Source organism: Rhipicephalus sanguineus, chromosome 2, assembly GCF_013339695.2.
Source record: "Rhipicephalus sanguineus isolate Rsan-2018 chromosome 2, BIME_Rsan_1.4, whole genome shotgun sequence".
NCBI classification, from domain to species: Eukaryota; Metazoa; Arthropoda; class Arachnida; order Ixodida; family Ixodidae; genus Rhipicephalus; species Rhipicephalus sanguineus.
The window spans coordinates 29011639-29037834 of NC_051177.1; the positions used below are offsets into that span (position 1 = coordinate 29011639).

At 44.4% G+C, this 26196-nt stretch overlaps 1 protein-coding gene across 1 annotated transcript in view; it reads right to left on the minus strand.

The window, feature by feature from the left end:
- The window catches only part of LOC119382622 (corticotropin-releasing factor receptor 2), a 193607-nt gene that overhangs the window by 39678 nt on the left and 127733 nt on the right, over positions 1-26196 (minus strand). Inside the window, exons 4-5 of the mRNA XM_037650408.2 lie at positions 24874-24986; positions 10427-10559 (exon numbers count right to left, since the gene is read on the minus strand). Coding sequence (XP_037506336.1) covers positions 10427-10559; positions 24874-24986 — 246 coding nt within the window. The remainder of the gene's footprint in view (positions 1-10426; positions 10560-24873; positions 24987-26196) is intronic.

A 26196-nucleotide genomic window follows, 5' to 3' on the forward strand; every position in this document is an offset into this window, starting at 1 on the left:
TGCCCCACCTACGGGGGCATGGTTCATGACCTTCGTCGTAAGCTCCGAGCCACCAGGACTAATACGGTCCATCTGCCAGCTCAGATGATAACACCTACGGCTACAGGCTGCACGGCTTGCGCATAGGCGACAGGAGCGGCCACAGGCTCCGATGCACGCGCGTAGTGAACAGGGCTGGATGGAGGCGGCTCGCGGCGCGCAAGGGGAACAGCGTGGGCAACCTCCTCCGAAAAAAATTGGCCGTGTATCTGCGTGCTTCGCTGCAAATGTCGTCTAAAGACGATAGAAGAGGCGCTGCGTGAGATATGGATGCCATCTGGCAATACGTCGGGAAACATGAGTGCTGTGTTGCGGGCTGGTAGTCCCGGCGCAGCGGCAGGCGAAGACCGGCGGTGACCAACGCGACCGGTGGGGACGCCGGCCAGCCCAAACAGGCTGTTTGGCGCCATGCGCCGAAGGAGAAGAAACGTCCGCACTCAACGAGTACTCTCCACAAACTCTCTTACTTACACGTCACCTGGGTAAAACAGGAATGCCAGAGCGGCGCCCCCTGTCATTCGTACAATGCAATACTGAACCGAAACCGAAACACAACATGAGCTTGTGCAGAGGGCACGCAGGAAGACAAGTTTCAGCGCAGTCGCATTTTCAGCGCACCTTAAGAAACTAGGGTTGTAACATTGTAGGGCGAGTAGGGCCAGAAGGACCGTCACGACGAAAACCTGCCTCCTCAGTCGTATTCGCCTGGAGCGTTGGTGTGGCTTCGCGTTCCCTCCTCCGCTCCTGGCCTTTCCACAAAGCTACTGCCTAAGTACGAAGGCCCCTACCGCGTCCTACGTCAAGCATCCCCAATTAGCTATATAATTGAGCCTGTTCAATCATCTACGGACCGCCGTCGTCGCGGCCGCGAGACTGTTCACGTCGATCGACTGAAGCCGCATTATGACCCACCAGTTGTACCTGTTCCTTAGGTCGCCAGGATGGCTCCTTTTCCGCGGGGGAGTGATTTGTAACATGGTAGGGCGCAGACAAGAACGCCTGCGAAAGAAGAAGACGAAGACGGTTGTTGTTGGCGCTCGCGTTTGCTCGGCTTGGACCGCTGATCGCTTCAGCGTTACTGTCTCAACGTTAAACGTATACCATCAAGGTCTTTAAAATTGCGTATCTATGTATTTTCTATTAAACGAACACACCACCTAATACTTACCTAATGATGTTACGCCTCAGATATGCGTAATATTTACTTTTTGATCGACAACGTTCACTAGTATGAACAGCCATACCAGTTCAAGATGGGTGGGCGGTAAGCAAGTGGTTCAACTTTGGCCGGGTGGCTGAATCGAGGGACGTGCCGACAAACAGAAAGACAGACAGACAGAAAGACAGACCAAAATTTAGGCGTTTAGGTTCCCCAAGAAAGACTATCGTCTTTAATAACAGTGCGGAGCGGGGTGGGCAGACGGGTGGTAGGCTCGTGAGTAAAAGGCATTAAGGAAAGTTGGCGGGCAACTTCCTCGCGGACGAAGTCTCGAACCTGCTGAAGCAACGTCGAATGGTCAGGCATGGTGTCGAGACTGCACAGCGACTCGCTACCCCGTGGAGGCTGCCGAGTCAGAGCGCGCTGCTTCTTCAACTCGTCGTAGCTCTGACACAAGCTGACGACTTCTGAAACTGTGCCCGGATTCCTAGCCAAGAGCATTTGGAATGCGCCATCGTCAATGCCCTTCAGGATTTGTTTGATCCTGTCAGCTTCGGGCATGGTGTCGTTGACACGTCGACAAAGGTCGACGACGTCCTCAATATAGCTTGTGAAGCTTTCTCCAGTCTGCTGTGAGCGGACGCGCAAGCGTTGCTCTGCGCGCTGCTTGCGGACAGCTGGTCGACCGAATACTTCAGAGCAGGACGTCTTGAAGACGGTCCATGTGGGGATGTTCTGTTTGTGGTTGTTGTACCACAATTCGGCGACGCCAGTCAGGTAAAATATGACGTAGCCTAGCTTGTCGGGGTCATCCCACTTATTATGCGCGCTCACCAGTTCGTAGTGGTCAAGCCAGTCTTCCACGTCGGTCTCATCTGCACCGCTGAAGACCTTTGGGTCCCGGAGCCAAGGAAGCCCGGTGCAGGTGACGGACAGGGACGAAGGCGCCGGTGGGTTTGCGTGGTCAGTCATGATCGGCGGTAGCGTCCGGCTACGCAGCTCCAGGGTGTAGCGACGGGGATGAACAGCACCCTCCACCAAATGTGAAGAGGTTTATTGGTCGTTGAAAGACGTAATGGTCGTCAGCGGCAAGCAAGCGAGAAGAAGCGTCCAGAGGCACAGCGGCGATCCGAAACACGAGCCGAGCGAGCCGAGCGTTGGCGATGCTGCTGGATGGAGGCGCATCTTCTTCTTCACAACAGTAACAATGCCCGCCTCGCTGTGCAAGCCTGCGACGCGTAGCGCCACGCTCCGAGGATATTTTGCGATGACCTTCGGAGTTGCCCTGAAGGCTGCAATCAACAAACAGAACTAAGATAACTCCTTCTATATCTGCGCACTGAGCGGAGAACAGGTTACGCAAGCGCACTGCCGGAAGAACTCTTGGACAAAGTTTAAAACACCCCCCCCCCCCCCGAGATTTGTTTGTATAAAAAAGAAGAGAGGGGAGTCCGAGAAGCGGACCACAAGAGGAGGCACGGTGCCAGTAAATACTTGGCGTCACCGGAGTTCAAACAGCACACGACGCCAGCCGATGAGTGGCATGGAGGATGACGGGAACTTCATGAAAACTAGCGCATTCCCCGAGCCGGTTAGAGGGGTCCGCGCTTTGTGTTTTCGCAGAATGTACACAGCAGTGCGCGTAGGCTGTTATCTTTATGAGGTACATTTTTTTCCCGTATACAAATAGAGAAAAAAAAAGAAAATAGAGAAAGTTCTATAAAGAGAAGTTAAATTCGGCTAGCTCGGTTTCGGGCGATGCTGCCAATTTTTTAATTTAAAAGTGTGATATAGGTAAACACGTTCTTTTTTTTTCAGCAACCTCTCGTTGGTGTACTTGTAGACATGACAAACTAGACAGTTTTAGTAGAACGGCTGCAGCACCTCTTCGTATACGCACAGCTGCTGTAGACCTCCAACTTAAGATGTCAATAACGACAGTTACGAGACATTTTTTTAAATAAATTGCAACTTCCAATAATCACTACAATGGACATGTTTTGATGTCCTTAATTTCGACCATACTCCCTTCCCCCAGCTGCCAAAAGGGAAGGACTATCTGTGAAATAAGTTTTCTAGAGCTCAATGGGTTGGTTATAAAGTTTGCAGATGGTCATATGGGACCTGGTGGTAGGATAAATTCTCTCTATCGTCTTAATTTTGTAGAAATAATTTAGAATTCAGTAGCGTGCTATGTTGGGTTAGTTTATACATAGGCCAATGTTGAAGGTGTAAGGGGCAACGTTAGACTACGGAATTCCCCCCCCCTCTCTCTCTCTCTCTCTCTCTTTATTTTTGTTCCATAGCTTACCCTTCCGCCTTACAAATTTAATGTTAATTTAAGATTATTTTTGGAAAGTTATTTTACTATATGTTCCATTTATTATGTGGTGCTTGAGTACGCAATTAAATAAAAGAAGAGAGAAAAAAAGTCACAGTTTCACCGAAAAGGCGAAGCAATGAATGCGATAGCAACAAGTTGTAGTGTTACACGAAGTCAGGTTGGCAGCTAACTGTTTTGTATGCGATCTCGCGTATATACAAAACGCTGGTGTAAGAGAATACGGCTGCTCCAGGGAGCGATGCTCTCCGAACAGTCACTTCGCGTTGAGAGTACCGCACGTAGAAGGGTATACGAGCCCCCCACTGCAACTTTTTTTTTTTTTTAGTTTTCTCTTGCCACTGTTTTGATTTCTCTGTAGCTAAGTTCTCCACGCTCAGCACGGGTCAGGACAAGAGGACAGAAAAGCGAACTTCGCTAAGTGCATGCTAAAGAGCTTCTTTTTATTTTATTTTATTTTATTTTGTACTGTGGGCTGCTTCTTTTGTCGACGTGCCCATCTTGGAGCACAAGTCCGAGTGTTTTACTCGATGGCACAAGTTGTCATGCGATAAAGGAGAGACAGCAATAGTGGGCTCTAGATAGTACTAATCGCATTTAAAAAAAAGCTGCTATAATAACGAGATAGAGAATACCTTCGTGACGGGAACACGAGACAGACACAGGCGAGATAAGCAGAAACGAAAAGAACCGAGACGAATGTTTTGTGAACAAACAAAAGAAGGTAAAGTACGAGCACAGCCAGGATCCACATTTCAAACGGCCTCTTCGATGAACCCACAGCGCAGAGCAAACATGCTGCCCAGTTTTTGTTTCCCGTTGCCGCTTCTTCGTGAGAACGATTGCCGCTGTCGTCCCGAAACATTGCGTAAACGGCACGGGTCCCGTGCTAGCCTAGCTATACGGTGTTGCGGGCTTGATGGCTGGCACCATGAAAAAAAAGAGAGGACGCTAAAAGTTTGAACGCTAAACTCGAGCTAGAGCGAGTTCTCAAACATGAGCGAAGTGTTTTCGAAAACACTCAAATCGGGGGCTAGTTTTATGCGAGAGGGTCTTACGTTGCAAGCTGTTATTTGTTCGAACCACACAGAAGTACTTACTGTCCATAAAGAATTCATACCTAACTGAAAGCCCCCGGGGCGCAAAGCGCGTCGCGAGGGCAACTTTGGAGTGGATTTTGTCATATTCACATTCCGGTTAAGCTTTCTAACTTTTTCGCGTGTTTTCATTTAACTACACTTTTGTTCTGGTAAAGAAAAAGAACGCTAGGTTTATAGGGCATTGAAATACGCATTATAACCTAGCAGTTGTAGCGACTGTTTCTTCTTATAGAAATGTTTGGTGCCCGCAAATTTATGCACGCTTCGGACGAGCAAGTCGGTGCACTTAGTAGAAAGCAACCGAATAAAAAAAAGACAGAAAACGAAAGAAAGGGTGCCCATTTGAGAGATGAGGATGACCACTGGAGAGAAAACGATATAACGAAGACGGTCACTCGAGAGTATCTCCTTCCAAGCGCAGCTTGTTAGGAGTTACAGATTTCGGTTGCGGCGTTGTCGTACGCAACAAAACCGACGCATGCGCTCCTCGAGGTGGCTCTCGAAGATGCGCCGGTCACACGCGTGTTTCTTACGCGTTTTTTCCCAATAACAGATGCTCTCTGGATCGTGGGCTCGTCGGTGATCGGCTGTTTCTGATATGGCAATCTGATCTTTTATCAAGGTCACTTTTAATTTGACTTAGTCACACTTCATTGTTGCCTGAACATTAACGCATGACCTGACGTTCCGGCGTCCATCGTGCCCAATTGAACTGAATTGAATTGAATTGAATTTTATTGGCATAAAACAATTTACAAAAATACAATATTGGGAGAAACGCATCTGAATCCCCAGCCTAAGGCTAGTTGGGATTCATTGAAAAGTATTCATGAAAAAAGGCATGTCACTTATCAAAAAAGAAGTGTACAAGCACAAATAGTTTTATTAACATTACAACACTTGTAAAACTAATTATAAAATTATGCATTTACAGAGCTTAGCAACTGATCATACGTAGGGACAGAAAAAAAGGAGGGGAAAAATATGACTAGAATATGTAAGATAGCGTATAAGAAGAGCATATCAAACAGTAAATCAATGAATGAACATATGAAAAAAAATTACTGACATTAGGACATTTTGAAAACTAATAATGACATATTATGTATCTGGAGATCGCAACAATAACACATAAGGATAAGAAATAATGAAAATGTATTGATATTCATGCATATATATATATATATATATATATATATATATATATATATATATATATATATATATATATATATATATATATATATATATATATATATATATATATATATATATATAAGGGAGCGTATACATAAGTAAATGTAACAGCATGCAACCTGATTATACATGGTAGTGCATTCAATATGGCTGTTTCTAGCATTGATACGTTGGGTGTCTATATGTTACTTAAGAAATATTTTTTTCAGTGCAAAAGAGAAATTCTTAGTCTTTTTTAGTGCTTGTGGACGGTTATTCTACACGGCGACTCCATTGGCTGTAAGTTGTTTTTTGTTACCGTATATGTTTTTTGTTTGCTGATTGAGATAATTTACGTTTATTTGTTGCGGCTTTCGTAACTAGAACATACAAAATGTGATGAGCAAAATGGATAGTTGGTATTTATACTAGGATGGACCGTAAGTGCTGTTTTATAGTTAATTAGCGTGTTGAACGGCATGATATTTAGGCTTCGGAAGAGTGGTAGCCTATGTGCCGTATAGTCTGAATTGGTTATAAAGCGGATTCCTCTTTTCTGAAGTTTTATTACTGGTTCTAGGTATGCGCGGTATGTGTGACCCCAGGTCACACATACCTAATAACGTAGGTGAGTCATCAGGCACGACGCCAACTGCGCAGGAGTAGCTGGCATCGTGCCCACGCAAAGAAAGAAATAAAAAATAAAAAACTGGTAGGCCAGGCACGCAATCGCCAAGCTTCGCTTGCCACCAATTTCCTGATAGGGGAGGAGATCCTGAATTTTTAATTTTTTTTTTACAGAGCGGGGGGTTCTCTTAGCTTATGATATCGCGATTTGTTTTTCATAACTTTTTCGGAGAATTGACTAAAGGACCCACTAGACCTTGAGGTGCTGCTAGCAAAAAAAAGAAAAGGACATTTAACAGCTACTAGACGCCAGTTATCTTGTCGCATAGATGCTTGCTTACCACCTTCCCACTTATGTTTACATTCTTAGGCAAAGTACGGCGCACAAATGTACCCCCAAGACTCCCCTAGGCCCCCTTTGCCCCCTCTGTTCCTTATTCCGTATTTACAAGAAATTTTATAGCGTGTCAATCGGTGCCCTGGAATCGGGTTGCTGTCAGTACTCGAAACCGGGCGAGTAAAAATTGATTTCTACCGGCAGGCGTCGATAAGGAATAAAGACTGTATATATAGGAGTCGTAGTTTTTCTTGTGCGGCAGAGTCGACACGCCTACAAGTTAACATCGCCTCCGGGCGACAGAGCAGATGGGATTGCTCCTCGCTTCGGAAACCTCGGAAAGTCAGTTTTTGAGGCGAACTGTTCCTCTCTGTCCTATCTATTTTCATCTCTTCAAAGAAAAGCAGGTAAAAATACGCGACCGAGGAGCCGAGAGCGTCGTGCCGAGAGCGATGAGCTAGACGGCGTCAAATAACTTCTTCCAGTCGCTGACGGACATCGCAAACATGCGACCTGTCACCGGACCTCGTAGCTTACTTGAGAGAGGCTTAGCATAGCATCTACCGAGACATGTTTTTTTGACCGCCTCGAGGCACTAACTTCCTGATGGACTGGACGCGGGAGTGTGTGGTGGTGCGTTTGGCTACTACTGGGATGAAAATAGAAACACATGAAAATGCGCGAATGCGACAGAGGAAGAAACGATTGAGGTGAACCACGCCGAGAGATTAGAAAATAAACACCGCTAGAATTCCAACGTGAATGTTTGTTAGCCTTTTACGACACGCATTGTGATCGACTGTCTATAAATGCGTCAAGTTTACATATTTTGATACCGAGACTCTGGAGACAAAATTGAAAGCAAGTGGATGTGCTCGAATAAGTTGTTATGTATATTAAAACTATTAATTGTAATTACAACATAAACGATTATCCGATCATTGCACAGTCAGCCATGCTATTTTCTTCATAAACTGGATTCAACGACCCTCTCAAATTACGTGCGATAGTTATCTGCTGGCAGCGAGTATTCTTAAAAAGGGTTAAAAAAATACTGTGACATTTCTGCCGAAAAGCCCCACGTCCAATGTCTCGTTAAACACGACACTGCCTTCACCAAAGCGATCGTTTATAATAAAATATTTCAAGCAGAAGTGATATAAAGGAACGTAAGGCAACAGCAATGATTAATTTACAATTAGCTCAGTGCTTGTGGTCTGTTATTTGGTCTGTTTCTGTACACAGAAACCGCAAAAGTCGCGTCTACAAATGAAGAAACTGTGTCGCAAAGGCTTAGACGTAAACATTAGTTACAAAAACCAATTACTTGCGCCGAATAAACGTAGCATTTTCTGTTGAAGCTGAGTTTGCTTTCGCGGAACCATTTAATGTACCTCTACCCTCTCAAAATGCTTCCTGCGAACCATTTACATCTTAACGAAAACTCAGTAGGTCGTAAGAAATGAACAGCGATAGCTGAACAAAATTTCTATAACAAATACCGAATCTCTATGTGGGGAGCGTTAAAAACATGTAGTCATTGAATTCGCTACGTCGTCACGCCAACCGCAAAAATAAAATAACATACGAACGCACGCACTCATATGCTGGTATCGACCGTTACACTCATTCCTGAATTTCAATGACCCACGGTTCTGTCAAGTGAAAAAAAAAGAGGAACAGCATCGTCGACAGAAATAGCTCTTCATTTTTGTCCTGAACCTCCTGACGTTTTATTCTAAACTTTCTTTCAAATAAAGGATCTGAAATTGGATACTTTTATGCACCCTTTTCTAAAGTCGTTATGCATTCTTGCTGTTTATGTTGTCTTCTTCATATTTTTAGACTGATTGTCAAGATATAATTGAGTATAACGCACTATTTTTTTAACTAAAACAGGGGAGAGATGTTTACCAAATTGAAAAAAACGCCGAAACACAAACTTGTCGGCAAATTTAGTTTGTATATGGTAACGAAAGAAAGAAACACGGGGATTCAATCTTTGTTTTCTTTGACGATTTTAGTGGAGGCAGGATACAAGCACTGAAAAGGCGAAGCATAAGTGTCCGCCTTGAGATCAAGTCCGTAAAATATGATGAGGCGTGTATATTCGCCCGCTTGAAAGTAACCAAATCGAAAAGAAGAAAACCAGATGGAGGAAAGAGTGCATCTAAAAATATTGCTTGTACGAAACAGTAACTAGACTTCGTGCGCTATGACTAACTTTCGGTGAAGAGAAAGAAATAAGTAAAAGTAACTCCCTACTTAACAGTCCGACAGACCAAAACAACACAAATAAATGCGTAAAAAACTCGTCGCGAGGACGTTGTATTTTATTTCGCATCGTTTCTGCCACGGCGCAAACAACGGGTTTTATTTAATACCAAGACTAAAAAAAAAAGCACGAAGTGAATCTACGGCCTTGTCCTTGTATACGTGAGGTAATAACATTCGTGTCTTTTTTTTTTTCCTGCTTTCTTCCTTCGCTCCCCTTTCTCACGGAGTGTTGTTGCTGCCTCATTTTCGCAGATTTTATGCGCATGCATGATTGTGTTGTCCACTGTTGCCTGACAATGGCGGTCCACCGAGGGGAGATTTACGCTTTCGCGGTTTGGCGTGCCAAGACAGCTTGGAAAAGGCGAGAAATACGTACGGAAAAGGAAAAAAAAAACAAAACAAAAAACAAGAAGCTGCGTACTCTTGATGTTGGAAGTGTCTGGTAGTAGTCGTTTTTCTAATTTTGTTCTTTCTTTCTTTCACGTCCTGTGAAACGGCTATAGAACGAGAAATGCACGCTGCTTTCTTCCCCGCTGGTATGTTTCTACGAATTTAGAACGTCGCCTGCGGTGCCTGAGGCAAGCCAATGTATTAATCTTCCTTTCATCTAAGGGCTTATTCCAGAATTACTGAATAAAGAAGAGAAAACTCACACAAGGTTCCTTATGCATTCGTCTAAGACGACTTCAAGGCGAAAGCCATACGGTGTGGCTATTTTATCATGCACTACATACCATGCGAACGCCGCTTTTATTTATTTATTTTTTGAGTCACGCGAACGTCGCAATGACAAAGTGAACGCGGCAGGTGATATTTTTCTACTTCATTTCTCACGGTGGTTTTTCCTTCATGGTAATGTTTGCTTGAAACTTATAAGGCTTTCGCCTTAAAAGATAAAAAAGGGGTATGAAGCTGCTTAGCATATAACAATTTTGCCTAATATCTGGAGGCCTTTCATAGAGCGCATAGTGTTCGGAAACTATAAATTTACACTTGCGCATACGAGGTTCGCCTCTGTATGGTTATCTTTATTGTTAGTTTTGATTTCTGTTTTATGGTATATGTTTACTATGGGGTTGTGCCTGTGCTCTACGTGTCATCTGGAAGCAATGTTGCTTAGATTTCTTATCAGTGTCTCAGGATGATCTGCTGTAGTTGAACCTACATTCCCGTTTCTTTATGGTTAATAATCGTGTCATTGTGATACGAATAGGTAATCAGGTGTGTTTCAGTGTGTCTCGAGGATGCGCCCACTGTCACTCTTATTGGTGTTCTGCAATCAACAGGCGATTTACATTTCGTGGAGAATCCGGCAAAAAATAAAAAAAGCAAGAACATCCTTCAGCAAATAAGAAATAGACCAAACTCACTATTTGGGCAAACGGCGTCGGTTCTTCAGAGTTGAGCACCACCGGCATGGAGAGCACCACGAGCATGATGGCGTGCACCATGAGCGCAAGCACCAGATTTTGGTGCACCCGCGTCCGAGAGCACTGCAGCGACCTGCGTAAAAAACACAACAAAACCCGAATGTCATAACTGTAATGGTTTAACGTCCCAAAGCGGCCGTGGTATGATTATGAGGGACGCCGTAGTGCAGGGCTCCGGAAATTTCCACCACATGCATGTGTTTTTTTCAACGTGCACGTAAATCTAAGTACACCTGCGTCTAGCATTTCACCTCCATTGAAATACAGCCGCCACAGCCGGGATTCGACACCGCGACCTTCGGGTCAGCAGTCGAGCACCGTAACCACTAGTGCACCGCGGCGGGTGCAACGACATGCGTCTGAACACTGGGGTGGCACGTTACGATCAAACGGCGTTGATTACTTATGAAGCTAGATTGACCCGGATTATTGCATTGCGACATTGATTGCAACTGAGCTTGCCGTTCTCTCAACCGCGATTGGCTGTCATGCTATAACCACACTGCAAACGCAAACTAGCCGAATTGGGCGTTTTAAGGGCTACAATCCTCCTTAATACTACCTTCATCTGGACAGTACTACCTTAGGGTGTAATGAGGTGGGTGTAATAAAGTTCTGCGTCCTCAATTTTACTTCGTTAAAAAATTATGTGGAAGAAAGGAGGTAAATTCACTATATGACGCCATTCGTCGAATGGAGTTCCAAGAACAAAAAACTCCCATCTCATTTCCTCTGGCATGTTTTCTCTATTTTTTCCGAAGCTTTCCATAATGCCTTCAGTGCTGGCGGGCATGTATGCAGCTGTGCGGGGGAAAGCAGTAAAAGAAAGAGGCGGCATGCTTCAGCGCACTAAAAATCCCCTGCACAGATAGCCCAGAGAAAGAGATATACGCGACCCTCCGAACGGCTGGAGAGGAAGCGAGAAAGCCCTTTGGCCTTGGCGGCTGCAGCCTACTGCTACTACTGCGGCCCGCCCCCGCCAGGTCAAAAGCAAGCCAGACGAGTCGCCACCGAAGTGAAATGGGACAAAGCTTCGCGCCGCATGCGCGCGCGAAGAAAAAAAAAACACAGAAAAAAAGAAAGATAAGCGAGGAGGGAGTCGTTCCCGCGGCGGCGCGATCGTCGTAGCTAGGCCGGCCGGGCCGGCTACGCCAGCTAGGCCTTGTGAACGCCACTTCTCAAGCGATCAGCTGTGTCGGTCGTGTGTGCGCGTTTTGTGCCTGCAGCCTCACTGTGTTCTCGCCGCTGGATGTGATATGCGTGGTTTGACGACAGTGCGACACGCTGCGCTGCGAGTGCGATAATCGCGACGGCCTGTCGACTCAAGCGAGCGTGCCGCTGTGCATTACCAAGCAGATGATGGGCACCCTGCGTGCTCGGCACAGTCAGGAACAAAAATGGTAAGTAATACTGATGTTCTCTCTCCTTGCGGGCCCTTATCGTCGCTTATGCACCTGTAGATGACCTTCTGCACATTGTGACGCTTGAAAAGTGCAATGAAAAGCAAAAAAAAAAAAGGAAAAGTAAAATCGGCATGTCAAGCTTGCGAAATGCCCGCCAGCGCACCATGAGCGTGGCATGTAACCCATGCCGTACATTACACGCATGTCATTCATTGTTTCCATGTTACCAGCTGTCATTTATGTACGTCATACAGTCACGTCACGCTATACCAATCTTGGTGTGATATCAAGTTAGAGAACCGGACGTGAGTGCACCAGGCTCCATGCCGTAAATGACATACATGTCGTTATTTTCATGTTACTATATGTCATTTATGTTCGTCGCACAATCACGTCACGCTATATCAATTTAGGTGTATGTCAAGCTAGCGAACCGGCCGCGAGCGCACCATGAGCGTGGCGTGTGTACATGACATGCATGTCATTATTTTCATGTTGCCAGCTGTCATTTATGTTGGACGTACAGTCACACTGCACAATACCAATTTTGGTGTATATGAAGCAGGCGAAACGGTCACTAGCGCCCCCGAGACCATGTTGTCAAAATAACGCCATACATGACAAGCGTGTCATGATTTGCACGTTAGAAACTGTCGTTTATGTGCGTCATACACTCTTGTGACGCCATACCTATTTTGGTAAATTTCAAGTTAACGAAACAGTCGCAAGAGAACCAAGGGAGTGACGTGTAAATCATGTGGTTAATGAAATGCATAGCATGATTTTGAAGTTAAGACCCATCATTCATGTTCTTCATGCAGTCGTGTCATGCCTCACGAATTTTGGCATACATCCCATTAACGAAACAACCACACGAGCTATGAGTCGTAGGCGGCTATATATATAGGTAGATAGATCCGTTCAAAGTCGTAGAAGTGTTTAACAAATGCTTCGCATTTAAGTCGTTAAACTCAGATAGCAATGATGTGTGATGCATGTTTTGGAACTTCTGTGAATATCACTCATGCTTCATACGACCAGTCAATCGACCCAGGAGTGCGCCCTGATAAAGTTGTTTGCACGATATAATTTTCTTGCCTGCGATAAAGCATGAATGAGGCATGATGCTTTCAGGGAATATACATTAGAGCAAAAGGCCACGGTTATCACATTGTCACATGAAGGAATGTGCATAAAGGACAACTTTGTTTTCGATTTATTCTTTTCTCTAACTTCATTTGTTTGTTTTAATCCTTCACCATCGTGTCAATTTGCGCACATTGACATGTGACAAGACCGTGCGCTCTCATTTTGCAGCATCTACCTTGGATGCAGTCAACTACCCTGGACATCTTTCTCCCGCCATGCAACTGTGAGAACCCACCGAAGCACAGATTGTCAGGAAGTGAAAAGACTTTTCGGCAACAATTTTGCATTGCGCACTCTGCCCGTCTCCTGAAATAGCATATTAAGGTACATAAGCACTGTACCTTCATACATATGCATCAAGGAACAGTGAAATAGCATATCAAGGTACATTAACATCATTAGCTTGGATTCATTTAGCTAGAACGAATAAATCATGTTAAAGCTATACAATGACGGCCATATCATGTGACAGACATCTGCTAAGTGCAGTGTGTATTGTGAAGCACATGCGTTTTATGGTATTGAATGAATGGATAAATGTTTATTCCAGCAAAATACAGAAAATGGGCCTCAAGTGAAAAGCGACAATGGTAGCTTGAGAAGTGCACAAGGCCCAGTAGAGCAAAAAGAGAGACAGAGCAGCAGAAACGTGTGCACGTTCAAAGGCAAAACATATACGCATACAAAAAGAAGTAGGAAAGACAAAGCAGAAGAAACGTGCACATTCAAAGGCAAACACCTACGCCATCTGCAAAGTGACAAAATCAAAAAGGGTAAACATTTACGCTAGTGAAAACAATGAAAATCAGAAAACAGTGAAAACAGAAAAGAAGGAACGGCCATTCAACGGCATGGAAGGAATGCAACTTCATTGGTCAGGTATCAACAGTGGAATTTGCCAAGGTTACATGTGCATATTCTTAGCCATTAGGAGATGTGCAAGGCTAATTTAATCGCATTGACATAAGTCAGCTGTTGAGTCTGTTGAACCATATTGTTGAATCATCTTGTTTATTCCCTCTCGTTAATTTGCTGTTTTGCATTATGTTGCCATAGTTTTCAAGGTCAATACATAGTATCATGACTGTTGACACAATTTGACAAGGTGAAAGCGCTGTTATTGTGCCCAGGCCTTAGTTTATCCTCATTAGAAGTGCGCTGTTTATTTTTGCCATGGTTCAGTGCCAAGTTGCCCAATATTCACTCCTAAACAGAGTAGGTGCAGTTAATCAAGACCTTGCTAACATTCACAACCCTTTTAAAGTGTACTTATAATGATAACTTTACTGACATCAAAAACTACCCACATAATGGTAAACATGGCAAGAGTTCACTTCTGGTGGTGTTTCGCATTTTTTTTACATCCGTTTGTTTTTCGCCCTGTGCACACGAAGTGAAACGCTCACAAGGAAATACTTAGCAGCATCTCAATTTTGTATTTATTTCGTGTTTTGACAAAATGTCTGCAATAAGGATAGTCAAGTGCGAATCTTCGGTAAGACATTCATTTTTATGTATACAGAAATCTTAGTGGACTTCTTTTTTGTGTAATTTTCAGGAATACACTTCTGGCAAAGCAGCAAGTGTTGCTTGCCCACCAGTCTGTGTTCAAGACAAGTGTATTGTGGGCATGAGTGTCGGCAGGATTTTGTCTTGGGGGTGCAAGGCGGCGTAACGTGTCGGCCTGGTGAGCAGGAGAGCATTGGTGTAGCTTGGGTGGGGTCAAGTGCTGATGTGTCTTGATGGCGGCAGGTGCCCTTTGTGCAAACCCCTGTCGACACCCATGATTGTGGGAACACCCTGATGTGCCTCACTTTACACTATGTCGAACAGCTCGTATATCTTACCACATTTAGGCCAACACTGGTATTGATGCAGAGTGTTATGCGCAATACTGCGTGCAACCTTTCTGATATCGTGTGCATTTGAAAATTTCGCATTGTTTAAAAAGGCGCTGAGTGGACCCAGTGTTATTCAGCAAACATAAGTCTTAACAGGGGCAGTTGGGCGAGTTGGTGTATATTCATAGTTAAAGAGGGTGCAAAAAAAATCACAGCAAAGAGAAATGAAGGGGACAGGATGACGCGCTACTAGCAACTGAAGTTTAATCGAAACCACAGAAAGATGTAAACACACAGTACGAAAAAATTACAAGACTAAACAATCACACATCCATAGAGGAATGAAGGGGGCAGACAGGACAATGCGCTACCAGTAACTGAAGTGTAATCAAACCCACAGAAAGATATACGCACATGACTAAAAAAGCCAAGCACATGTTCAACTTCAGTTGTTAGTAGTGCGTCGTTCCGTCCCCTTTGTTACTATGTGTTCTGATTTCATTTTCACGTTTTCCTTACCTATGAACTGAACTCCTGACTGTTTCACAGACTGTATATATGTGTGGTCAATTTTTATTCATCCTCATGGCATATCAAGTCCTAGGATCCAATGTGCAAAACGACCAGTCACTATTTACAGGAATTTTTTAATTTAGTGCCTGTGATTGCCTAATTGCAAGTTGACGTTGCAGCCATGGTGCTTGGATTATTTTCAATGTGGTAATTATGCGTAAGCCATCAAGTGAGGAATTAAGGATGAACTTTTGAGTTACAGATGACACTAGCTGGCATAAAAACATTGCTGTACTTGTTATGCATATTAGAAGTATTAGTACATTGCAGTCATGTGATTATGCCGACAAGTTCCCAAGCACACTTCCAGAAATTTACGATGGCTTCCAGGTATCTGTGAGTAAATATGTACAGCAACATATGAAGGCAACCTTGTAATTTTGTGGGCATTGCAGAATGCTTTTATGCACCTTGGTAAGTGGACCTACAGTCAACACCACAGGTCTATTTTGGGCTTTTTTGTAGGAAACTCAACTCCAAAATCATGTGCGACATGTTTTGATGCCATAGGGGCAAACTAGTGCAATAAAAAACTGTACAACTGCCTGTCTACACGGTTTCATATTTCCTAAAAGTGATGCTAGCCTTATTGTACTAATTAGTTGCCTTCGTGTGTAGGCTGACACCAAGTTCCTTGAATAGCTTATTTTTTTGGATTCTACTTACATACTGGCACGGTGAAGTGCACACGTTAGTGCGCATCATGATGAAATTTTACACCTTGCTTTCGTATTGCTTTACTGCTGTGAATTACGTATAGTGCTTAGGCTGTACTGTATATGTTGTTCCACGTGTTCAGTTTTGGGAGTAGGTTCTGTGCACGACGATGGAAATATATACCTATACCCTTACATTGACACGAGAAGTGCTGCTGTTTTGATTCCAATAAAATGTTACAACCACTAGTTTTGTATCAATTGATGTGTGACTACTTGTTTTGCATGCAAATTATGAAGAAATGAATTTGTGCTTGCAAAACAAATTGCTGAAACACTGCCTGCTCAATGTAACTGTTTGTGTTTTATTACCAAACACATTGAACAGATGATTCACAGATTATGACACATTGTAGAAGATAGGCAACAGAAAGACAGAAAGTCATCACTGTGTTCTAACGTAGATTGGGTGATCTCTTATCAATAGTAGCATAATTGAAGGTTGCTGTTGTATAAATAAAGTTTAACGTAGTGTGCAGGTGGACGAGGGAGTGCACATATGATAGTTTTTCCAGTTTTCTGCATGTTTGCTACAGTCCTCGCGTTTCTGTGTTACAGTTGTGAAATTCTGAATTGCAAACAAGCCAACCTCTCTGCTGCTGTGGTGAAGTAATTCAACAGAACCATATTTTCTCAAGAACAGCTGTTCCATTGAGGAAGAGGGTAATGCTTATTTTAAATGGGTACTGCATCATGTGTCTGAGGGGAGGGCCAAGTACACATGGACGTTCACAAGAGAGAAGTGCAAGTACATTAACTTTTTTGTTTTGTGGGAGACCTGTCCCTGGTAAACTGGGGAGGTTGTCCTTGACCTTGGGGCACGCGTTAGGCATTCGCTTTAACGCGGTGGCGTGATGTTTACCAATAAAAGCTAAATAGTAAGAAATGTGGGTAGTATCCGAGTATGAAAGCAAATAAATACTGAATATGCGTTATAGAGAATCACTGAATGCCGTGCTAAAGCGTGCATTGCGAATAAGCGCTAATTGCGGAAATAGATAAGCGTTCAGCTGCTCAGAAGGCGCTGCTCGCGGCTGTACGCGCGCATTCAACGCACTTTATGTAGGTGCGCTACAATGTCCTTGTAACTCTGCTATTTTCTGCGTGTGTAATTTTCATATGCGAACGCAGGCGGTCCGCGCTAAAGGGTGCATTGCGAATAAGCGCTAATTGCGGAAACAGATTTTTGTTCAGCTGCTCAGAGCGCGCTGCTGCCCCTGCGTGCAGCTCGCGGCAGTACGCGCGCATTAAATGCACGACGCGTTACAATGTTCTTCTAAGTCGGGCATCTGCGTGTGTAACTTTCATATGAGAACGCAGGCGGTCTTCGAACCGCTCAGAACACGCTGCCGCATCTGGACGCGCGCAGTTCGCGGCTGCAGAAATAACGGAAATTGCTCCACAGCATACGCTCATGGAATGCACATACGTTCGCTCTTCTGAAGGTACCTTTGTCACGCTGGTATTCACGAATTTAGCGCGAGCGAAGAGGGCACACGTTTATAATTTTTCTAGCGGTACGACACGGTTAACCGGAGAATTCGCAGCCAGGGTGTTTACGTCGATCGGCTCGGCCTGCATGACGCCCCACAAATTATGTATTGACCTTCCGCAAGAGCAAACACACGCCGATGGTACAAGAACAGAAGTTCGAAGTTGTGCCGACGGGTTACCAGCCGCTTTGTACATGCATTGGTACATATATAAGCCCACGAAAAAAGCAAGCTTGCAAGTGGTGGCGCTGTGGTGTAATGGTTATAGTGCTTGCTTTGAGTGCGTGTGGTCGCGAGTTCGATTCCTGTGTCGTGCGTACTTGTATGCAAATGTCATGTTTGTGCATAAATACTTTGATGTCCATTTTCTACTATGTCCTAGCGATGAATAGTAGCGGAAATTGGCCGATAAACGTAATATACTGCCTAAAATATACTTTTTTTTTTCATTTCGCGACCGCTCTAGGGCCTCGTATAATAAAAGGAGGCTTTAACAGCTCTCAAAAGAAGCAGAAAAACTCTCAATGCGCTCTGTTCAAGCCCCCAAAATGGCTTACATAAAAACAACATAAAAACACCAACATTACCTCCAAAAGGAGGCTTTAAAAGCTCGCAAAAGAACCAGAAAAACTTCCAATGCGCTCCGTTCAAGCCCTCAAAATGAGTTCAATAAAAACACAAATTTACCTCCTTAGTTCCGTCTAATCACTCCCTTAAAGGATGTAAATAAAACCTCCTTTTGAACCTCTTCTTGAAGGGGGTTTTGCGTAGTACCTTTTGGATGCACGTTATGCGTCGAGCCCGAAACTCCCTAAAAGGCTCAAACCCGTTTGCAGTGCACTAATGAATTTACATGGCGTTCTTTGGTTACATCGAGTCAGCCTCTCAAAGTCCGCTGTCAAGCCTACGCAGCGTGACCTACGACCAATTAGTGTCCGAGAGGATCTCGCAAAGGGCATCGACGTCGTTTACTGCAGCATGAATTACTGCAGCAGGTTACTGCAGCATGAATAAATTGACATGAAACTCGGTCCGCCCGCTACACAGACAACAGGATTCAAATAAGTGTTTACAGAAGACGCGGCTATAAAACTCAATTTCTTACTTTGTAGCGCCTGGAATAGAAGTTACACTCTATCTAGTTATTTAGAATAACATTAACGTTTATAAAATAACTTGGGCAATATGTAATCGCGTGATTACCGTTCTGTCTTGATGAGTTACACGGTACCGATGCCACATCAACTAGCCGAGTGATTGTAGTAGTCCGCTTTGAGGGTTCATGTCGTAAACGCCACTGGAAGTTCCCGCTCTCGAGAACATTCAATCAGCGTTAAAAGACTCCTGGCTATCCTACCCTCTATTCAATGTATATGTAACCTTGAAGGTTCTGTTCTGTTATAACTTGCTTGCGGTTGAAAAGTTGATGTTTATATCATCTCGGCTTCTTCATTTCTACCAGTTCTACAGCGCAAAAAAAAGGTCATCCAGAAACAAAAATGAACAAGTGAAGAAAAAACATATAGTAAACTGAAACATATCAATAGCAGCCCTCAGAAACATGGAAATTGGCAGTTATTGTGCAGGAGTTCACTTTGCAATGAGCGCGTGTGAATAACCGCGAAAATTTGCGTAATAAACATCTACATAAATAAGGAAACCACCGCTGGTGGCATTGGCCTCAAGAGTACCGACTATTTAAAGGCATCCAAGCTCTGTGACCAGCTTTGATTTCGTGTGCGAGCGTTAACAGTTGTTCATATCTGCTCATTTTTTTAAATTTTATGGCGAAACCCTCGGATGCCTCATCAAACGCGAAAACTGACCGTCGACATCGGCGGAGTCAACACGAGAGACGCAAAAAAAAAATCATGATCACGTAGTGACGTCATCATGACGTCATCATGACATCACAGATGCTACAATTTGAAACGTCACCATGACGTCACATGATGACGCCGTCGCCTGGTCAAAGGTGGGCCGATTACTGAGGCAGTGGAAAACCAGGTGAAGTGTAGAAAGCCTTAGGACAGGGAGGGCATCAATACATCGAGAGAAGAAAAAGAAGATGGCGTTCACTTTCGAGTCGTCTTAGGCGAATGCATGAGGGATCCTGTGAGTCCTTTTTACGTATTCTTCTATACCCCATTACAAAGTAGCAAACCGGCTACACTCTAGTTACTCTTCCTGTATTTTGTTTTTTTTTTCCCTTTTTAGGGAAAAAACTGCGACCCGAACGATCCACCAGCTCACGGTGTGCACTTGGAGACGAGGGTAGAAAAGGGAGTGGGTCATTCGGGTCCACGCTGTTCCCCATTATCATTTAACGACGTCAGTGTCGAGGTTATCCGATCAAGAGGCATGACACCGAGAGACTCTCTTCTTTTGTAATGAAATTTACAATGAAAAATTACATTCGTTTGTAGCGTAGAGCAGAAAAGCTGCCAGAAAACCTCGAATTCCCGCGCTCTCTTCTTCACTTCACTTGTTGTGTATGGCCTGCGGACAAGTCGACTGCCGACCCCTGAATCACATTTTGCAACAGACAATCTTATTGCCTTCTTACAGACAAGGTTTCGCAGCCGAGAGAGGTCAGCTGCCTCCATTGCTTCTCAGTTCACGTAGTTCCACCGCATGTCCAAATTTAAAAACTTTTTTTCAGCGCTAAAACGGAACTCGTAGGAGGAGTGTGAGCGCACTTTTGGCGACACCCGTTTTGATGACAGCTGACGACGACAACTGCACTATGAAAAATAATGGAGACGGGACAGCCCCCTTGTACGGGCTGCCTTTTTTGTGTAGACGTTCTTAATGCTGATGCTTTAAATTTGACGGCTTCACGAAGCTTCATTCTCGCACCTCTAGCAAGTCACAGTCTTCTCCCCTTTCCTCCAGGCCTCTCTCGGCACAGCGAAGCCCTCCCCTCTTCCTACCGAGCCTCCCTCTCGCCACAACGCAGTGCCACGTCACCGACGTAACACTGACGGCGGCGAAGGGTTGCCTAAGAACAGCGCTGTTAAGGATATGTTGAAGTTGACACAAATTCGGTACTGCCTGCGTCGTAACGCAAGCGAATACTACTCCCGGCCACTTCGCCGAGATGATATCTTGACTTGTCCAAATAGCTGAGGCATGCGTGCAGTTTATAGGGTAAGGAATATTCTCGGAGGAGCCCGCAATCGTTACTTCCCGTCTAACACTTTCCCTAGCGCCAGCGTGAGAAAAATGCAAGTTCTGATAACCTGTCGTGCGCACCGGCAACCAGCCTTCCAGGTTTCATGACAGATAACTCTCATTTCGCTGGCCGCTTTGTTCAAAATGAATCAGAGCCGTTAGCTGAAATCGTACGTTATCCAAGACCTCAAGCAGCGGTGCGAAATATGTATTGCGAAATGAACGTAGTTGGAGCTCCTTGATTAAAACAGGCCGCTAGGAGTTTCCTAAATTGCCGCAGGAGAGGTTAATTTTTTACTTCTTACGCTCTTCAAATGAAGCCTGCTTGTACAGCCAAAAAACGAGGGGAGCATCTGGGAAAGCTTGCGAAAGGAAACAAGACAAACTGTAGCACGAACTTTGAACTTTTGTTTGTTTCTATAATACATGGTGGAACGTTGCTAACGTGCTTGTGCTTATTCGTTCGAAGGCACTAAGCAGGCTCTGCCACGTGCCTTCTGTGTTTACTTGGAGCAGTTGAAAATGTGTGAGAATTTCGAAGACAAAGCAGTGGAAATTTAGACAATGATGTGTACATTAAGCGGGAGTGCAAGGGGTAGTTAGAAACTTTAGAGGCCCTCTTCGCGAGCAGTACGTGCCGCAGGTGAGACAAGCGGTGTAATTCCCTGTACTGACGGGATTATAAACGTGCTACAGTATTTGACAGTGTTTCGCTCACTCTCGCTTTGATTTGTTTAAGTTCTCTCTATGTGAAGGATGGAAAACAGGAGAGAGCATAAAGGCAGGGATGTTAACCTGTTTACAATAACCGGTGTGCTACCCTACACAGGGGAAGTGGCAAGGGGGATTGAAAGATTAGTAAAGGAACCGAAGAGCAGCGAGACAGAAAACATTATAATAATAATAATATCTGGGGTTTAACGTCCCAAAACCACCATATGATTATGAGAGACGCCGTAGTGGAGGGCTCCGGAAATTTCGACCACCTGGGGTTCTTTAACGTGCACCTAAATCTAAGTACACGGGCCTCAAACATTTTCGCCTCCATCGAAAATGCAGCCGCCGCGGCCGGGATTCGATCCCGCGACCTTCGGGTCAGCAGTCGAGCGCCATAACCACTAGACCACCGTGGCGGGGCGAGACAGAAAACATTTAAACTGAATAAGGAAGTGCCTTCGTTACCGTGTGACCCAGCCATGACGTAGGGGTTCGCGTTGCGCCTTAACAAGCTTTGTTTTTTATAACATTCTACAGGTTTTTTTTGTAACTTCGTGCTGCTGTCGGGTGCACGTTACTTTTCTTTCTGATTTAATATCATAAATCTGACCTTACTAAAGCGACGCGAATCCTTAATGGGTTTTTCTTGGAAATTCCCCATTAGGCTTCAACTGGATATTTTAGAATCCGGACAACATGACTCATATTTCTTTCCGCGGCATTCATGCGCCGAGTCCAGACTCCTCAGGGTACAGCGGTTTTTGACCACTACCAAAATATAACTATCAAAACTTTAAACTTCTTCAGAGAGTTTAGTATAAAAAGGTGCTGTCTTTTGTAAGGCAGTACCCTTTTATACTAAACAAAATAAATGGGTGGTGCAGTATTTTCGGAAGGTAACCTCATGTTCAGTTCCTATAGAGATATGATAAGGGCAAACAAACTAAAATGACCGCTTTTCTGGAAAGCCTGAGCACTCGTACTTCCTTTCGATACCATTGTAAGTAAACAAAAAGTGAAGCCCGCAGGCTGCTCCAGCTTTAAAGACCAAACACCTAAAAGGAGCCACGAAATAAATGGGAAAAGTTCTATCTTCTCGGAATTGGATGAAATAAAAAATAAAGTGCAGCTAACTTGATCTCAGGCCAGCAAACTCGTGTCTGGGGGTTAGGATGAGAGCTTCGACGCTAACCCGCATATTTGCGAACTGTGCGACGCCTATAGACTCTCATTCACGCTATGAAGGTGCAGCTTCGGGGCACTTTATTTACTTAGAAGAGAAAATACTATAGGGCATGTTTAATGAGAAATAACAGACAATAATGCCAAGGAAAGTATGGGGGACGTTATTAGTAGTAAATGTAATGTAAATGTGAAGGAAGAAAAGTGGACGAAAAGATAGATTTGTCTTTTAAAGATGTTTGTCTTTTAATGAGTAGCGTGTCGCGATGGAAAATACATCGTAATAAACGCGCACGAAAATTATCTGGGTGCAGCTTCATCTTCAAATTAGTTTCTGTATTGACAAGGTTAGGAACCATGCCGGAGACAAGGTACAGACAGCATTTCAAACAAACCATGCAATGTTTACTCTCATTGGCCTTTAAAGGCCAACCAGTAATTACTGATGCGTCCAATATAGTGGCAGACATTTCCCTCCCGCGAGGCATGTTAGCGGGTGGTAAATACAGACCAAGAGGCTGACTTCCCACGCAACAAGAAAACTGACCTAAACATATCGCACGAACGGCAGAAATGCCTCACGTCAGACGTGCTCCTCGTGGGTCGATGTTTTGGAAGCGGCGCCAGTGCGAACCAGTGCAGCTGTGGAGGCAGCGTAATATTCTCTCGGTCGCCGACTGTCATTCTGCGCTCGCAAGTTCAATCAACCGGACAGGTGGCAAATCACTAAAGCGCAAAGAGCGGATGGGTGATGCGAATCTACTTTCGCAGCGTGATGGAACTTTCACCGTTGCAGTAGTTTCGCAAATGCGGAAACATGCTTCGACGAAGATTACAGTTAATTACGGCAGCTGGTCGAAAGGCCCCTAACCTACTCTCTCTCTCGGCCTCAAAGGGCATCCTCAAAGAAAGAGAGAGAGAACGAAACTAAGAGAAAGGTAGGAAACGCCTCCAGGCAAACCATTTCTCCGACATCTGGCTCCGACATCTCAGCGCCTTGACCAGGGGTCGATTAGCTCTCGGTACGCTCTCTGACGGTAGCAGTTTGCTCGAACACTGTTTATTACACGGCCTATTAGGGTGTGGTATTCACGGGGGGGATCTCGGCCTTAGATGCACTCTTTCTATTAACCACGCTTTCGGCTACACAGGGCGCCGAATAAGCTACAGCGAGAACTATATAGTGGGCGCAGAGGCGTCTCTAAGGCAGCTGTCAGTGAGCGGTAAAGATCAACTGAAAGAAATCAAGATATGGCGATGCTCTGCACTGCGTGTCTATTGGTCTATTGGGGTGCCAGTCTTTTGCATTTGTTACTATGGTGTCATCTTCTCTCCCTCCTTCTCCTCTTTCAGTGCCCTTTCCCCTTCCCCAGTTCAGAGTAGCCAACCGGGCTCAGCCTCGTTAACCTATCTGCCTCTTTCTTTTGACCCTTACCCTTCTCTCCCTCTCTTTCAGGGTAAACTTGTTTAACACAAGGGAATATTAGGAGAGAAGGCACATCTTATGAGGAAGTAGTAGAGAGAGAGAGAGAGAGAAACAGGAAATGAAGAGCAGGGTGAAATAGCATAACACCTTGTATCAAGTCGTTTTCGAAAAGCGCAGCATTGCTCTTATAAACTGACGTCCTAGTCCATCGTTTTGATACCTTTCAGGTCCGTAGCCAGGAGGGAGGGGGCCTGGTTTCTGAACTACATTTTCATATTGCCTCTTTTTTTTTTTAGGAATCGGTCTCGTGAATTACCATGTTCTCTTCAGGCGTCCATAGATAAAGCGTGCGTAATAGACTGTAGTGGACACTGGTTGCAGTGGCTTCATTCGAATGTAGTATCTCCACGCTTTTCGGATCAAAGGGGATAATGAGACAAATATTTCAGTTACAAAACTCAAGCTATGCTCCAAAATCGTCGACATTATGAAAAGTAATGCAAACAATACATTTTTACGCATGACCTCCGATGTTGCCAAAATTTTCTCGACAGATACGTTATTAACGTATAAATTTGACCCTATCATAAATTTTTATTGCCCAACGTGCTATATTTGTGGCAAGCAACAACCGGAGGGAAGATTCGGGGCTTATATCTGCTATCAGAAGCAGTGTTGTGTGTCATTGATTGTCTTAGAAATGCGTCACTTACCTGAAGTAGCAGAATATGAACATGGTGGCGGACAAGAATATCAGGGACAGAAGCGAGAACAGCAGGAGAATGTAGCTGACCGCCAGGGAGACCACTGCCGACATCTCTTGCGGCTGCAAGTTCGTAAAAGAAAATATAATAAATAAAAGAAGCAGGGAGGGAGCACTAAGACCCGAAATTCAACACTTACGCTCGGCACGTCGTTAAAGTTTCAAGAGTAAAAAGACAACTGTGTACCTTGACTGTAATATCTTCCGCTCAATTGCACCAGGAACAGTGTATTACAATTGATGCGCTTTACAAATGATTGACGCTTCCTGTTCACTTGCAAAAACAGGATCGGAACAATGCAACAATTTCATACGGATGCTTTTCTTTCTTTCTTTCTTTCTTTCTTTCTTTCTTTCTTTCTTTCTTTCTTTCTTTCTTTCTTTCTTTCTTTCTTTCTTTCTTTCTTTCTTTCTTTCTTTCTTTCTTTCTTTCTTTCTTCTTTCTTTCTTCTTTCTTTCTTTCTTTCTTTCTTTCTTTCTTTCTTTCTTTCTTTCTTTCTTTCTTTGTGAGTGGCAGTAGTGGTGCTCGGCTTGGACCTCCACTCGGGCCTCTGAGGATACGTACAAATCCACGCTCTTCAATTACACCCAACGAACAAACAGCCAGCAGTCAGAAAACTATCCGCTATGAAGGTGTTAATCGAGTTAGCGACACAGTAAACGGACACGGATGAGAGGAGATGACGTTGTGCTGGTCGGCAGTTAACGTCATTCAAGCTCGCCCTGTTAACTATACGTTTTCGTTCGAATATCCGCCGCGCACATCACAAAACACGAGTGAAGAATAGCAAGATTGCAGACAATACCCGGAAGAGGCAGTTGGCGTCAATGGAGACACCGTTCAGTGTAACTACGACGCGTTGATTAAAGCCCTGACAGGTAAGACAGTTCCAGAAAAGCCGAGTGCACATGCACACTCATACGCAAGCTTAAATGAACACGCAATTGCAGTGAGGATAGTTATTCGTTTTTGCTTGTAGGCTATGCTGTGCGTCGAAACTGTTCCTGCGTTTCGAACGCCCTTTACGAGTATACGCAAGTTATTACTGGACGCGAAGCGTTGGAAACTCTGTATGTTAAGGAACTTAGTTTGCCTGAGCAATCGAAACGACCTTTCTAATCTGTTCACGCGCCGTGATCGCGGTTATTCCTTACCTGTTCTCTCTTGACCGATGTCTCATATAGAGTACGTTTTTGTATTGTACAGCACTGCGAGTAGACAAGTCAGAGCCGGATGAACTGTGCAGTGCGGAAAATGAAATCGATACGGCGC